The sequence below is a fragment of the Condylostylus longicornis genome, unplaced genomic scaffold, assembly GCF_029603195.1.
Source record: "Condylostylus longicornis isolate FDR11 unplaced genomic scaffold, ASM2960319v2 ptg000006l, whole genome shotgun sequence".
In the NCBI taxonomy this organism is placed as follows: Eukaryota; Metazoa; Arthropoda; class Insecta; order Diptera; family Dolichopodidae; genus Condylostylus; species Condylostylus longicornis.
The window spans coordinates 6,360,569-6,377,609 of record NW_026577975.1 but is presented as its reverse complement, the minus strand read 5'-3'; the positions used below and the strand labels follow the sequence as shown (position 1 = coordinate 6,377,609).

General features: G+C 24.5%; 1 protein-coding gene across 1 annotated transcript in view; it reads left to right on the top strand.

Annotated features, from left to right (window-relative positions):
• The window catches only part of LOC129618326 (zwei Ig domain protein zig-8-like), a 79,534-nt gene that overhangs the window by 30,783 nt on the left and 31,710 nt on the right, over positions 1 to 17,041 (top strand). Inside the window, exons 2-4 of the mRNA XM_055533096.1 lie at positions 10,423 to 10,532; positions 13,448 to 13,661; positions 16,187 to 16,240. Coding sequence (XP_055389071.1) covers positions 10,423 to 10,532; positions 13,448 to 13,661; positions 16,187 to 16,240 — 378 coding nt within the window. The remainder of the gene's footprint in view (positions 1 to 10,422; positions 10,533 to 13,447; positions 13,662 to 16,186; positions 16,241 to 17,041) is intronic.

Genomic DNA, 17,041 nt, shown 5'->3' with positions numbered 1-17,041 from the left:
AAAAGAAATAAATTTCATTTATAAAGGATAATAAACAAATATTTTAGAATCGGCTCTTCTTATAACAAATTCAGATATTTCTTATTTCACCGGATATATTGTATATGTGTATGTATATCTATATATATATGTATAGGTCGAATATAATAAAAAAATAAGGATTTAAGTTTTAAAAATTAAATATTTTCAACTCTCTTATCGCAGCGGTAACAACCACCATTATCATCAACTGAAAAAAAAATGGAAAAAAAAGGACATTAGAAAATTTTAAAGAAAATGTTTGTATTTCTTTTTTTTTTTGTAAAACGAAAATTAATTATTTGGGATTTTTAAAAAAAAAAGGAGAATTTTTTCATCTTTTATAAAAATTACAAAAAAGGATAATAAAGTAAGAAAGATAATCACAAGTACAAAGTGTTTTAAAAAAACATTTCGATCTTTACCTATACGAAATTGTGTGTTACTTTTGAATACATCCAAAATGAAATTCTTAAGTGTGTCATTGAAATGAATAAATGATCTATCAACAGAAGCTTGATTCAAAGTATAGCTACCATTTATACAGAGTCTTCTTCAAGAAAATAAGAAAAGAAGCAAAGTTAGTTAAAAATTCCATTTTTGTGTTAAATATAGTTGGAACTGTAGAATACAACTTGATAGCGTATATCAAATAGAATTGATTCCATAGGTATTTGTAAGGGTAGTAATTAAACAGATATTCTTGGAACTGGAATTTACTTTAGAGGAAATGAAAATTAACCAGAACGCTAACGAATTGAATTTAAAAAACTAACAGTAATAAGAGCTGCTTTCAGTAATAGAAGCTAAGTAACAGAAATCAAAACACAACAGTTGTTACTTTAATAAGACGCAGTTTCGTGGATAATATGAATAAGATATCTGCCTATTTGTCATCTGAGCAGAAATCTACTATTTTTATATTCTCGATCAAATTCAATAGAGTGTTTAACTCATTAACAGAGTAATAATCTAGATCAATAATAAGAATTTTTATTTTCTTGCATCATTTCTCTCTTGAATTTACTCAAAATCTTTTTTGTTCTTAAAATTCTTTTTACTTATTTTCAAAACTCGTTGTACTATAAATTTCAAAATAATGAAAAAAAAAAACATAAATCAATAGGTGGTAAAAATTCTTATAAATTCACCACCATCAAAAATTTTAATATTTTGTGTATAATATTTTTTTTTTTGCCGAATGTTACATGATTTATTTCGGGAAATATTTCATTTAATTTTTGAAAGGAAGAAAAAAAAAATCAAAATAATAAATGTTAAGGATTATTTTTTATTAATTTTATGTACAAAATTTAGGTTAAGATTTTTTTTCCTTTCTTCTTTTAAAATTTTAAATTTGTTTTTTCAAAAATTATTACATTGATTTTAATAACCTTCACTTTATACAATTATAAAATTTTAAGTAAATTTAAGTACTCAAAGTAATATTTTATTTAATTCAAAAAATTATCAATGAAAATATTATTGATATAAATAAAATATAACAAATTATTTCAAAATATCAAAAAAAATATATATACAACCCACAACAATCACACATACAATTCCTTATTCAACATACAACCACACAAATTGATAATTAATAAAGCTTATGTATAAATGGTTTTATATTTGTATTTTATAATAATTTCTTTAAAAAAGAATTTTTAAAGAGAACCAATTAAAGTTTTTGACATCTGTATACCAAATTATTGGTAATAAATCAGTGTAATTCAAAATATATATATATATATGTATGATGTATAAATTTTGTACATGACATCAATTTTCTATATACAAGTCCTAATTCGTATTAATTCGTCCACATTATGAAAATTTCAATTCAAATACGAGATATGATGGTATCAGCTCTGTCAAACCCATATACAAATAAATAATTTCAAATGTCGGAGATAATATTGACATACAGTTTCATATAAATATAAATCCATAGAATCTAAGAATAAGCTTAACTGAAAATGATGACCTTATCAACAAATTCCCTACTCCAAAATTTCAGCTCTGTAGCTTTAATAGTTTACCTATGAAGAAATAGCTTATGAGGATGTAGATATCTACCACAAGTACAACAATATGTTCTACCACAAGTAGTCAAAAAATTTGAACGACTTTTATCAAACCGAACAACCCTAATAACATATTTGCTTCTGCAAATTTTCAAAACGATGCGCTGAATATTTTATGAGATGTAGTCAAAAGTATTCGTACGGATATAAATATTAGTGCCAAATATGTATATCGTAATAATAGCAGGGTATTAAACCATTCTTCTAGTTAATTCAATTTGCTAGTGTTTTTGCTAAATTTATTATTACAATTTGGTAAATGAGTTGTCTCTATTGCTTGTTTTTACTTACGTGCTATTGCATTATGAAACCAAAATACAAATTTCTCCTAGTAAATAGCAAGAACAAGAATATTTTAGAATAATTATATGATCGTAAAATTAATTTATATTAATTAGTATAATTATAATCATAATTAGTATCAAAGCTAATATTAAGAATTGGAGCTTGTATATTACGATAAACAAATATCGTGTAAAATCCTAGCAATATTAATTTACATAAAATTTTAAAACAAACACTAAAAAATATAAACAAATAACAGCAGAATAAAAACAACTGGAAAAATTTTTATTGAAAAAAATTTGAGAGAAATGCAAATTAAATTTTAATAATGGTAAAATGACCAGTCAAGAATAAAAAGAACAACATATTATTTTTAGTCAATTTAATTAGCTTTTCACAAACAAATTAAAAAAATGTCAAATAAAATCGGGATTGTTTACATATACACATATTGTACAATGTTACCACAATATACTATTCTCAAATAAAATACATAGAGCTGATTCATTGAAATCGGTACTCTCTTGCACATATAATATGCAAAAATTAAAAAAGAAAATTAAGAGAGAAAATATAAACACTTGTGACATAATTAAAACCAAATTCAATGCTACATACAGCATTATACTTCATGTCAATATTTACAATAATTTTCTTCCTCTTATTTACAATCATCCTACTGTTATCATTTTTCATGAACAGGCTATTTAAAAAAAAACAAAAAAGAAAAATAATTTAAAGGATCGCACTATGGTAGGTTTACCAGTATGATTTTTTTTTTTAATTTTTCTCCCTTTTATGCAAAAATATGTTTAATTGTCCTTTTTTCACATATGCAAATTATACATCAAATTTTTGGAATTGAAAACCTATGTAATTAACAAAAATATAACATCGTATATATACAAAAATTTCATTATGTAATACATGTACTCGTAATCCCAAACATAATTTCACTAGATCCCTTTAACATAGAATGCGTCAAAATTAATTTAAAAAATGCAGGATATTACAAAGTATGTTTAATAAGTTTTTGAAAATATTAGGAACGGGATGACCAGGTACTTCGATGGAGGAATATCAAATGGAATAATGGAGTTTTCAACTTTTTCTATTTTTCGCTCTGGAAAGAGCATGCCCTGGGTTAGTCTATGACATCATTGAACCATAAATCAATTTCTTTCATCATTAAGTTTACTAGATAGGTCAAAAAGTCTACCGTAGCTTTTTCTGCCAGGAGTTTTCCACATTGAAAATTATTGACCGAAATACGGCCTTTAGTTAAAAAAATGTAAAATTGCAGAAAACCTAGCTGTTCAAAATTAGAACTAGCTGGAACGATCAAAGATGGAATGAAGAAAGATGAAATGATCGAAATTTAAGCATGCTAAACTATTTAATCGATGATTGATTATATACCACCGTGTTGTTGTGAGTGCTATTTTTAAATATTAACATATTTTGCTGAATATCAAAGAATAATTTTAAGACTATCATTAAGGATAATTTCAAATTTTTCAATAATTAATTAACAGGAACGTTAAAACACCCACACCTTGTAAAACATCATTACAAAGAAATATCCAAGTTGGAGTTCGATATTTGAAAAATTGTAGTTTGATAGAGGCTCTTTCTTCCAAGTGAACATGGTCTAATCGGTTTCATACCAAAATTTTCTGACACAAATGGAATCTTACTCAATTTCATCAACTCATTGAAAAATCAAATTTTCTCCAGACAGAAATATTCACCATTTCTAAAAAGTATACAAAATCTATGAAAATCTCTCTGCATTTTTTGCGATTTATCATATTCAATTATAGTAATAGAAAAGATAGGCACCACCCCCTCTATCTTAAAAATTATATTTCCAAAAATTAATCAAACACCCCTAGTTTAGGAATTTAAAATATTCTAAATAAGACAAAATTTTACTAAAACAAAAAAAAGAGGAGAAAATTAATATAGAAAAAAGCATTTGCAATTAAAAAAGGTTTCCACATCGTATGTAATTTAATGATAACAAATGATATTCCCTACCAAAAAAAAAAAGAAACAGAAAATTAAATTTATATTATGGGAAAATAAAGTCAGCTTCAAATATTCTTAATATGATAGAAAATTAAACATTAAAATAGTTCACCATACACTGGAATTTCAATTCTTCTTTAAATACAATATAATGTTATACCGTATCTATATATGCCTATTTTACCATATTATAAACATATTTTGGTAGGTAGATTGGTAAAGTACATGAAATTAAAATTTAGGTTATTTTATTTTACTAAAATAACTATATAGACTCCTAATGTAAATAACATGAAAATTGTAACAAAATTGCGGTAAATACACCATAAAAATAAATTAACTGACCCGAAACAATTTGTGTAATTCTTCTTCTCTTTTCTCATTCTCCGTTTTTTCTTCATTTTCATTATTTTCTTTATTTTCATACATATATACATATTATATACATATTATAATTTTCCGGCAAATTTTATGTTGAAAAATTAGGCTAGGATATTTTTGTTATATTTTTCCTATCTTTTATCATATTTTTATTTAATTTTTTCTTTGGTACGTAAAATTTATATACACCATGTTCATTTCCATATAATAAAAAATATTGTTATATTGTATAATACATATATATATATATATATATATATTTTTTTACTACCTATACTTTATATTATAAAGGATGTCCTTTTCTGTTTCATTTTGGTGAAAAAAAAAGTAAACAATAATATTATTTATACTTACTTATTACATTAAATATCCTTTTAGTCTTTGTTCTAAATCCTATATTTTCTTTATATCTTCCTTATTTTCTCCTACACCATCTACAACCTTATAATTTTTTGTATTTAATTTGAGTAAACAAAAATGTAATATAATTTTATATAATTTTTTATAATTCACCTTATTATTTTTAACCGTATTATATATAACAGAGTATTCAAAAGAATAAAAAATGCAATCCGGTTATATACAACGAATAATTGTAAATTTTTTTTATTATATTTTCCTTTTTGTCCCTTTAATCCTTTCAAATATATTATTTGGTTTAATAATTTGTATCAAAGAATGCTATAAACTAAAGTACTATAAAATATTTTAAAAATATGTAAAGAAGGAACACACGCATACCATTTTAATTTTGATTTATTCAATAATTTTTTTTTGTTGGTTCTATCAAAAGTTGTAGGTATATGTGCATGCAATTAATTTATATAATATATACACTTAAATTATTACTTAACGTAGTTCCTCTCAATTGAACAAGTAGTTAAGAAATTTAATGTACCAAGGGTTACCAAACAATTTTCCAATAAATCAAAATCCAGGATTTTCTTCTGAAATTTCCTATAAGTTTCTTTAAAAAATTAGTTTTATTCCAAAATTCTATGTATATTTCAAAATTCTAAAATTTCATAAAAGGACCGAAAAGGCATACCTCAACATAATTGAGAAACTGTGATACTTTCACAATTTTTTATATACGGATCCTATGATACTTGAAAAATTCCTTATGCAACTCAATTAAAATTCTATCAATTCAGTGAGTTGAATTCGGTGAACTAAAAGAATTAAAGAAATTTTATTTGAAAAATAAAATTCAATTATTTCATTCAGCTGTAATCCCAATGAAGTTTTATCCTACAGTTTCATGCTATATAATAATATACACTCTATAAATTATACATATTTCATTTACACTTTTCTCCATATATAAATTACGATATACAGAAAATTAGATGGCACAATTTTATACTAATCTATTTCATTTTGATGTCTTCCATTATATAAGTTAAAAATTATTACTGTTTTCATTTTTCCATTGATAGAAAATTCCATATATAGTTGCCTTATTGACCCCATTTATTTCAATTTATATTATATACAGTAGATTATCATTTACTACACACAGATAATTTTATTACGTTAGATAATATTTTATAGTAATTTATAGGTCTAAAAATAAAACAATTTTATTAATTTTAATTTAAAAATTTATTATACACGTATACAATAAATAATTTCTATAAATATCGTACATTTAATAGCCTTAAAAGAATCTTAAAAATTTGTGATCAAAATCTGCAAATTCAATTCCCTCCTAAATATAAAACTCCTCCATGAAATCACATAAAATGGAAAAGTACAATAATAAATCACAGTTGCCTATATCGTAGGTAAAAAATAATAATTTTTATAATATTGGAATATTGTCATTATACTGTTAACATTAACACTAAAACTATACAAAAACATTACATACGTACATAGGTATAAAAATAAATTATGTTTTCGTCTTGTTCTTCTTTTTGCTTTTCATACACTTTTAGATAGTTAAAATGATTCATCACTTTCCATTTATAGATAAGAAAAAAAAAATTGTTCATTTTGTTATTATTAATGTCAGTAATCCGTCATTTAAGTTTATTATAAATGTCAAAATAATTTTTATTTTTATATAAATGTCAAAATAATGCATATACATTAAGTATATGTATTTTTTATATTGTTCATTTTGTAGTTTTCGTTTACGATATTATATAACATTTATAATTATCTGTTATATACCTGCAAAATGAATTGCCTCCGTGTATATAAAAATCAAAAGTATAAACGGTGTGACCTGTCGTTTATAATGTTATACACGAAATTCAATATAAATAATAAGTAGTAGTAGAAAGAGAGGGAAGGCCCGCCTGGCCACCCACATGAATACAATGCACCAAGCTAACAAGAATGCCTATCGGCCGCCCTCAATTTAAAAGCCCATAACTACCATGAATTACCTGAAACAAGGAACCTCCTTGAAGAATCTCGCTAAAGCTAGGCGAAAATTTGATATGCAGAATATGTGGGAGCTATCTTACAAAATTATCACACCCTGAGTTAAAATCTAACTTAATATGACTAAATATTCCTATAAATTTTTGTATATAGAAAAGCTAGTTTTAATATTTTGGCACCTTCTTCATTGTTTTACCAGTAACTTTTACCGTTGAACATTACCAAGTTCTCATAATGCATTTGGAAATCTGTTGCATTAAATTTAAACATTAGAGATCAAAATTCAATAAGTGTTACCTACAAGGTCCCAATAACCCAGAAAAATTAATTGGAAATTTTAAGTGAATAACCTCCTTTGATTAAAATAATGACAAATTTAATCCTCAAGTCATATTTTGAATAAATCTTAAGTATTAGGAAGAGTATTTTTGCAACTATCTAATGTAAGAAATTTCACATATACTATATTTTTTAATAAATCATAATTCTTTTAAAATTCAAAGCCAATTAAATTACCAAAACTTTGTTTTTATGCCTTTTACAACAAATACTCTGAATAAACACATATAAATACTTGTCCATTTATTCAGAATTTATTTCTAATTTTTTTTGCAGTATAGACGCGTAAATTTGAATTTCTTACTAGAATAAGACCAAAATATGAGTAATAATGCCACGAAACACACTAATATTTTAAATTCAAAAATCTACGAATTACTGCTTTGTAGCTTACTATATTTTCCATTTAGCATATTATTTAATTTCCGATTCCCGGACCGAATTCGGAAAAAATTTATGCTGGCAACACTCATGATTGACCTCATATCAGCTGATTGATTTCAACATTATCATATATGTTTATAAATTATTCATCTAGTAGTATGGTTATCCCAAAAGTAATTGACTCATGTTTCTAACTTTCCTAACTTCAAATTCTCCTTATTTATGAAAAAAAAAAATATGTTATAAGTTTCAATATACCAATACACATAAAAGACGAATTAAATATAAAAATAATTTTTTGGTATTTTTTTGGAAAATATAAAAATATAATAATATAGGTAACAATCTTTTATACATCATCCCTTCGAAAAGGAAAAAAATGAAAAGTTTATAATAATATAAGGAAGAAAAAAAGGACCAAAATTTCTAAAAATAAAAACCAAAAAAAATTCAAAGAATTGAAAGATCTCTGAAAATGTCCTGCCATCTTCAAATTATTTAATTTCCCAAGTGACACTCATTTTCTTCTTTTTTCTTACATCTATACATAATATATAACATAAACATATATCTCTTTCCTTCTTATATATTTAATTTTGTATATAAATGTATGTACTAATATTTTGGATGGTTCGATTTTTCGTAACTACCAAAACACAAATTTTGCTTTTTTTTTTTGGGAAAAGATCATTTTTGCATATTTTGTTTTCTTATATAAAAGAAAAATTATTTACAAGATTGAAAAGGAATGTCTCTGACAGTTATATTTAGAATATTGAAAGGTGTAATATCCTTACATAAAAGGAAAGTAAAATATATATATATTTTTTTTTAATATTATTGAAGAAATATTGTAATAAATTAGCATAAAGAAAATATTGTTGTAGAAATGGGGATGATTAAAGAAGGATTTTAATATTTTGTTTTGTTGACATAACATTTTCAGCACTATATACTTAATAAATAATAATAATATAGTGTTGTACAATATGAATTTGATTACATCTACATTTTTACATTAAATATTTATTTATATAAAGTATAGATATTTAGATGAGAAAAATGATATTTTATTTTATGGATCACAGAGTTTCTCAATAATTTTTATATTTATTTCACGATATAAATCAAGACCGTATATTTGAGAGTCTAACATAATACTGCTAAGTAAGCTCGTAACTCATGCTCGTAAATGGTACCATTTTGAAAATTTCTTGACACATTTATTTCATTTTCTCAAAACTTTAATGTCATTGAAGCCATTTTGATGGTGGGAGTGTGGTGAGGCTACAATAGGTCATGAATGGCTGCGGTGGCTCGGGGTGATCTTCCTGCCACACTCAGTTCCTTTAAAATTTAATCTTGTCATCATTGCTTTCAAAATTTCAAAATATCTAAAAATTAATAATAAATTGACCTAGTTACAGATGTAATTTATATACAGTAGTAACTTATAAAGTGTATAGCAGTGTACAGTAGTGACTTATGTTATTACATTAATCCTAAAATTAATATTTTTACTAAGTAATACGTAATTTAAATGTTAATCATTTATTGGCGCTAAAATAATTGATATTGATGACACCAATTGAGTAATGGTATTTATATGAACGCCAAAAACCGTCATAATACCTTATGTAATATTTCTCGTTTAAACTCAATTTATTAATGCGACCCCAAAAAATATGCAATTTTATCGATTATTTAAATAAATTTAAATCATAAAATCAATTAGCTAGCTGAATTAGCTGTTATTTCTTATTTATGTATTAGAATTTTCAGAATCATAATTTCATCATAATTTCAGTTTTAAATGAAAAGTGAAAAGCTTATTTCCCATAATTTGGCATATTACCGCGAAACAGCAAATATCATACAAAATTATCTGTTTAAAATTAATATATTTAGTTAAGACACTTCCAATTTTCGCTTCTTCATTATTTTTTCTGTCTTTTATTTGCTATAAATTTGGCGCAATGTGTGAAAATCTAGTGTGTGTAATAAAAAACTAAAATTTTCAAAGAGAATTTACTTTAAAATATAGCATGCTCTCAGAATTTTTTTAAGGTCCCAAAGTTTTTGGTTCAAAAAATTTGTGTGATAAGGTAGAATTTCACGGTTAAGAGTGATAGCTTTGGAACGGCTTAAGTATATCAAATGTGTAAAATAAAAACCCAGACCGCGCAAAAAATTTCAGTTTTACATTTTAAGATATTGCACAACAATTTAAATATTTCCTTCCTCTGTAATAATGTTGTACAATACGCCATTTTTTTGCCAATACTCCTCCCATAGCTATATTTAATAATATTTACAATATGTACGGATACTAATATTTTTAGGTCATTTGATACACGTCCTTTTTTTTATCTAATACCTTTTATTACTATTGAAGATTTTTCATTGACATTTTTTTTTTGTACACTGAAAAAAAAAAATTTTTTTTTTCATATTTTCTCTTTGATATTTTCTAATAATTTTTTTTTTCGAATTTTATTTTCAGGTGTCATAGATAAACCATATTTTGATGACGTTAGCCCACGTAATATAACGAGTGTAGTGGACGAGACAGCAATATTAAAGTGTCGTGTCAAAAATAAAGGGAATCGAACTGTAAGTCATTATAATTTCAAAAAAACAAAAAAAAAAATGGAAAAAAAATAAAATTAAAAAAATATCCCATCATAAATTTTAAATTACTTTTTATTTTGACATTTTTTTAATGGAAATTCATCCTTTTTTTTTTATTCTAATATTCCGCGATTTTTTTTTTTTTTTTTTTTTTTTAATTTTGAAATATATAGCTAGCCATTCATATTGAATATATTGAAAGAAAAAAAAAAGATAAAAATTTGAATATTGTTTTCATGTATGTATGTACATATAGCATTTGAAATTGTTCGATATTAAAATATCATCAAATCAAACTACGACAATCGATGTCATGTACATTGTACATAATATAGATTGTCAACAATTCATGTTACAATTAAACTCACATAATAAATAATAATCATAAATATATCATGAATATTTTATGTTGATTAATAAATTACGAGAACAATATAAGCCTTAATTTACTATAATTTCTGTCCAATTACATATAAATTATCAATATTCCTCAATAGAACATGGAACAAGTATCTCAACTTTATAGAATTTTATAGAAAATTTTATTACGTGCTACTGAGTTTTAAATAAAATAATTAATACCGATAAATTAAAGCTAATAAAATTTAAAACGAAACCTTTAAATTTCATTATACATTAAATATTTTGGTGTCACCCTAAAAGTATGCAATTTTATCAATTTTAATTAAACTTAATTTAAAATGAAATTTTACTAATTTAATGTAAAATTTAAAAAGAAAGCTGTTGGCTAGCTATTATTAATATTTCTATTAGCTAGCTACATAGCTATACACAAAATATATAAACTTAAATAAAATAAAGAACTAGGAAGCAAGCTAATGAGCTTAATAAATTTCTTATTTCTTTGAATTTAAACGGATTTACAACAGAAGTAAAAGAATTTTATTTGCCAAAATATTCTGAAAAATTTTAATTTACTTAAGTGATTTGCTTATAAATCCGTAATAATTAAAAATAGTGTTATAATTGAACTACATACTTTATTAATTTTTATATTAACCATTTAAGTTTCAAAGACTACATACTAAACTTTCAACACAGGTTCTATTGTTAAAATAGTTCCATAAAAATCATGTAACTTTAAAATATATTTTGCAGACATGAAAATAAAAACCAAATAATTTCAATGCTAAAATATTCTGAATTTTCTGAATAAATAATTGGAATAAATTTATTATAAAATTTTTATTTTCCCTTAAAAATTTACAATATTTATTTCAACCGCACGTGCATTTTACCAAACAAGATTGTTTTTTTTTTGCAATATGAGCTAAATTTTATATTCTACATTAAATTATTAAGTGACTGAACTGTTTTCAATTTATTTTTTGGCTAAAATAAAATATTTAAATTACAAAATCAAAAATCAAAAGAATTTTATAAGGGAATAAAAATATTATTCAAAATTTTGGCAATATTTATGTCTGTAAATGACGATTATTACAGCAATGCATTTATTTATGACAAGATAGACCGTCTTAAATAGTATTTCAATATAAAGAATAAAATATGAGAAGTAATATGAAGAGTATGAAAATTATACATTAAAATACAGATATTTCTGATTTGCTAACTAAGAAATATTTTGTGCTTTTATAAAGAATTTTTGATTTTTAGTGTGATTGCAACTACTTAAAATTACATATATAATTCAAATATCTACAAAAAAGTCTTTTTGAAATATTCAAATGCCATCTACAGAACAATGAACTTTAATATTTAAAAAAACTTTAAAAATATTCTGTACAAATTGCAAAAATTTCCGCATCAACTTAAATGATCAAAGAAATTTAATAATAAAAAATTTTCTTTAATCAATATCTATACTAAAATATTAAGCAGGAAGAAAAAACTAAGCTATTTAAGAACTTTATTATAGAATATATAGTTTACCTCTATATAGAACCAAAATGACAATCAAAACCTGAACAGAATACCATAATTTTAGCTATGTAAAATCGAATGATTTCCCCAACACCAACACAAAAATTGTCCAATTATCTACTTTTTCTATAATGTGAATTAAAAGAAATACCGCGTCAATTTCCAATAAGTTGATAATATTAAAAAATATTTTGTAAAAAAAAAAAATATTGTTACGCTATTATCATCGAAGAACTTATAATATACACAATGATAGTAATTTTATGCATAAGCAAGGTGTCCGATGAGCTATATTCTAACAATGAGCTATATTCTACACAATGTGCTCATTGTGGCACAATGAATTATATTCTGGCACTATGAGCACAATGAGAACATTTAGCCATTTTAACTGCCATAATGAGCCGTTATCAAAGATCTTGTAATGTACACAATGATAGTAGTCACATATATAAGCAAGCTGTCCGAGAATCGACGGTATTCCAGAACCAGAGCAACCAATAATAGAATAGATCCAGAATTCGATGAGCTATATTCAATTTCTGTAATCTCAGAAAATATAATATCTATAAAAATCTGAATTCAAACATTTAGAAAATATCAAACTTTCCACAAAAAATCAAAGTTTGAATACTTTTCACAAGATGAATTTTGGGGTCTCTGGCTCGAGAGGGAGAAACGAAAAACGAAAATGTGCCAATACAAATTTTGTTCATCTGGACGAATTTGCTCGAGTCTCGGACACCCTGTATAACCTACACATATAAATATTTATTAACTTTTATAACAAAAAAAAACTTTTATAACAAAAAAAAAAAATTTAAAAATTTTTTAAACTTTAAAACTTTTTTATTCACCTTATTTGTTTTTTTTCTCTCTTTCTCTCTCTCTCATTCTCTCTTTTTTTTATTCAAATTTACAAAATATTTTCATGTAATTTTAATTCATTGATTCGAAAATAAAAAACATAAAAAAAAATACTATGTATAAAGGTTTCATGGATGAGAAAACGTGATCTGCATATTTTAACAACAAATATATATACATATACAGGTGATCAAAGATTTTCTGTAATACATACACCTGGTAGTGAAGACTGGGATCTTAAAATAGAATATGCACAATTAAGAGATAGCGGAATATATGAATGTCAAGTTAATACTGAACCAAAAATTAATTTAGGAATATCATTAGACGTTGTTACAGGTAATTTTAAAATATTTTAATTAAATTGTTAAATTTTTTGTTTTTTTTTGAATCATTATAATTAAATTAATATTCTTATACTGAAATCTTCGACACCTTGAACAATATGTATTATTTTAAACTGCTTGTGTAAGAGAATATAGTTAGAATCAACTACGTACTTGAACCAAATAGTATCATAATGCGGAGAGTAACATAAAATTTTCATGCCCCTGAAAGTATGCAAATTTCAGTAAAAAAAATATTAAATATGTTTAAGCAGTAAAATATTAAAAAATTTTAAGTATTGAAATACAGAACTTGAGACAGGATGTTTTTAATTGCATTTCTCTAAATTATTAGATTTGATGAGTTTTTAAAAATATCAGGACAATCCAATGAATTCCACACAAAATTATTGAATATGAAATTTTTAAATACGTTTTCTGACTAAACTGGGATTATATTCATGTCCAAGAAATTCGTAATTTTTTCCCAAATTTTCTTCAAAATAGACGCTTTTCATTCAAGTTATTTACGAAGAAGAGGTTTACAGAATACTCTTCTGTATACAGAGTGCTCTTTAGAGAATGGTCTTCAAAGTCTGCTGTACAATTATTTTTATATATGATTTATGAGATCAATTGACCCCGATATATATGGTCAAAATAATTATTGCTCGCTTCCATATAATAACAAGACGAAAGAAGATTTGGGAGTTTCTTAAATCGTAATTAAATTCGACAATTACCGGAACACCTACCTAAATTAAATATTTTTTTTTTTCAACCTTCCATCCATATTTATTTCCAACATAAATTTATTTCAATGTTATTCCACTTTCGCTATTTATATAACCTGTTTGATATTATCATAATTTAACCTTCTCAATCATCACTTTAAAAATTTCAACTTTAACGAAGAACGAACGCTGCATGAATTTTTTTTTAAATTATTCTTTTTCATATTGTTGTTGTTCCTCTACACTTACACACACATTAATTAAATACTTTCTTTTAATTTTTAATAATTTTTTTTTTCGAAAATGTAAGCAAAACCATGGAAACATTTAACCTACATAAAAAAAAAGAAAAGTAGAGAACCTCAACTGTTTTATGTCAATGCTTTCTAACAGTTTTTTGTTAACTTTTTTTTTCAAAAAAAAAAATTTTCTTTCTATATTGCAAATCAAAAATAATAAAGAGGAACTTTGTTTTTTTTTGTTGCTTTTTTTTTACCTTAAAAGTCATGCTTAGCTACTCATACAAGTTGTTCACTTATTTCAAAGCAAAAATCCACTTATTTTTTTTTTTCTCTAGTTTCATATTGAACTTAACAACTTTCCGCTACACTAATTTCATTTAATTTAGAAAAACATAAACGTTTTAATTAATGTGGAAAAAAAAATATGACAAAAAAACAAAGTTTAAAATTTTAAGAAAAAAAAACTATTTTTAATTCTAAACAGTTTGAATTTCTTGATTTCTTGGCGAAGAACAGACGATTTTTTTTCAAAGTTCAGAGTAGAAAATAGCGGGGAGAAGGATAGCAAGGATAGAATTGTAAAACTTAAATGCAATAAAATTGTGTGATTTTCATATCAAAGAAACTTAAAAATTAAATTAAAAATTTAGAATTACTTTTGCTTTTTTATTAAGTTTCTCTACTTCTTTCCTAGTACAAAAGACATTGTTATACTTTGCATTTTAAATAAGACTGTAACAATGAAGAATTTGTTTTAACCAAAAATAAGAAGAGAAAAACTCGAAGTTGAAGGTTTTATTAAGCAGAGGTGAACAAAACAAGAATCTTTTATCCTTAAAATTATAACTTGGAAAAAAGGCTCTATTTTGAATAATAAAGAATTTGAATTTTACAAAAAGTTTTGACGGAAAAGCGAATCTTTGTTCAACATTAAGGCAAGTTTTTCCATTGTTGTGTCATCACAGAACAAATTTTTTAAAATTATTAGCAGAACTCATCCATTTTGCCTGATGTCTACTTAAAAAAACAGATTACAGTAAATTTAGAAGCGATTTGACGCGGAGAGGAGTTTTTGGCTTCTTTAGGATATTTTCATTTACTGCATATACAACCGTAACGTTTGTAAATATTTGTCAATCTTCCATTGCATTTTGTCTGAAAAGATCTTTGAAAATTTATTCCGCAACTGCTCAATACCAGTTTCTTTCCAACTCTCCGCATAGACAGTCCAATACCTTTTCTTCCGATATTCAACTAATCTAGAGCTGCTCTCATTTTTTCTTTATTATCGAGTAAAAAGTGCAAAATAGAATAGAATTTGCTGATATTTTGTCAACAAATAAGAAAAATTCAAGCAAATAAGAAAAGAATTTTCAGTCAATATTTATAAGAAAAATATTATCCAAACTCTGGGAGAGTAATCTCTTTTTCCATTATAATCCTCCACCATGTTTTTTTTCTTCTTCGATTTACCTTAAATATAAAATAAACAAAATTAAAAAAGTATAACTGTAATTCTGCTAAAATTCTTTGTTTTCTCTTTTTTTTAATTAATATAACAGCCATCCCCGATCCCAGAGATGTTTACTCGCAGCCCCGATTCTATGATGTTAAAGGTAAGTCAATATAATTTTACATTTTTTTTTAAATTATTGTCTTTTTCTTGAAAAAATAAAAAATAACAATATTCTTAAGGATTCTTAAGGATATATTGCTATTTAAAAAAGAAATTGGAAATAAACTTTCAAGGAATGTTCTGTTTCCATTATATTGTAACTCTATGTAACACTCATGTAATAAAAAATTTTAACACCAACCAATTTATTGTTGTTAACTATTTACAAAAATAGAAAATTACACCGACATTTTGTTCTACCAAACAGTTAAATGATTATAAATTTCATGCGAAGTTAGATTAAAGATTTCATGGGATAATCAGAGTATTTAGCAAAAAAATTTTGTACTCCCAAGCTGTTGGCATTATTTGAATATAACGTAGTTGGGTGCGTCTCTACTCGGGAAATGGGCCTTGGGTGAACCTAAATATGAGACATGATTGTGATTTTCTTTTAGTCCATTTTCGTCTCATACCGCTACCGAGAAAAAGACAAAATGTCATTAAGCTAAGAATGTTAAGCTTCTGAAGGAAAAACAATATTGTTTTTGTATCTGAGAAAAAAAAACACGCTCTATTAGATAACTAAATTTGAAATCAAATGTATTCATACATATATAGAGGTAAATTTCACACAAAGAAAACTGGGTACATATTTAAAAGAAAACCTACATATTCAAAAAAAACTTACATATTTCGAAGACACTTTATGTCCGTAGATTATATTGAATTCTCTTATAAAATTCATAGTTAAAATTCTAAGGTGCAACTATAATTTTATTTGTTAATTAATTGTGTTCAA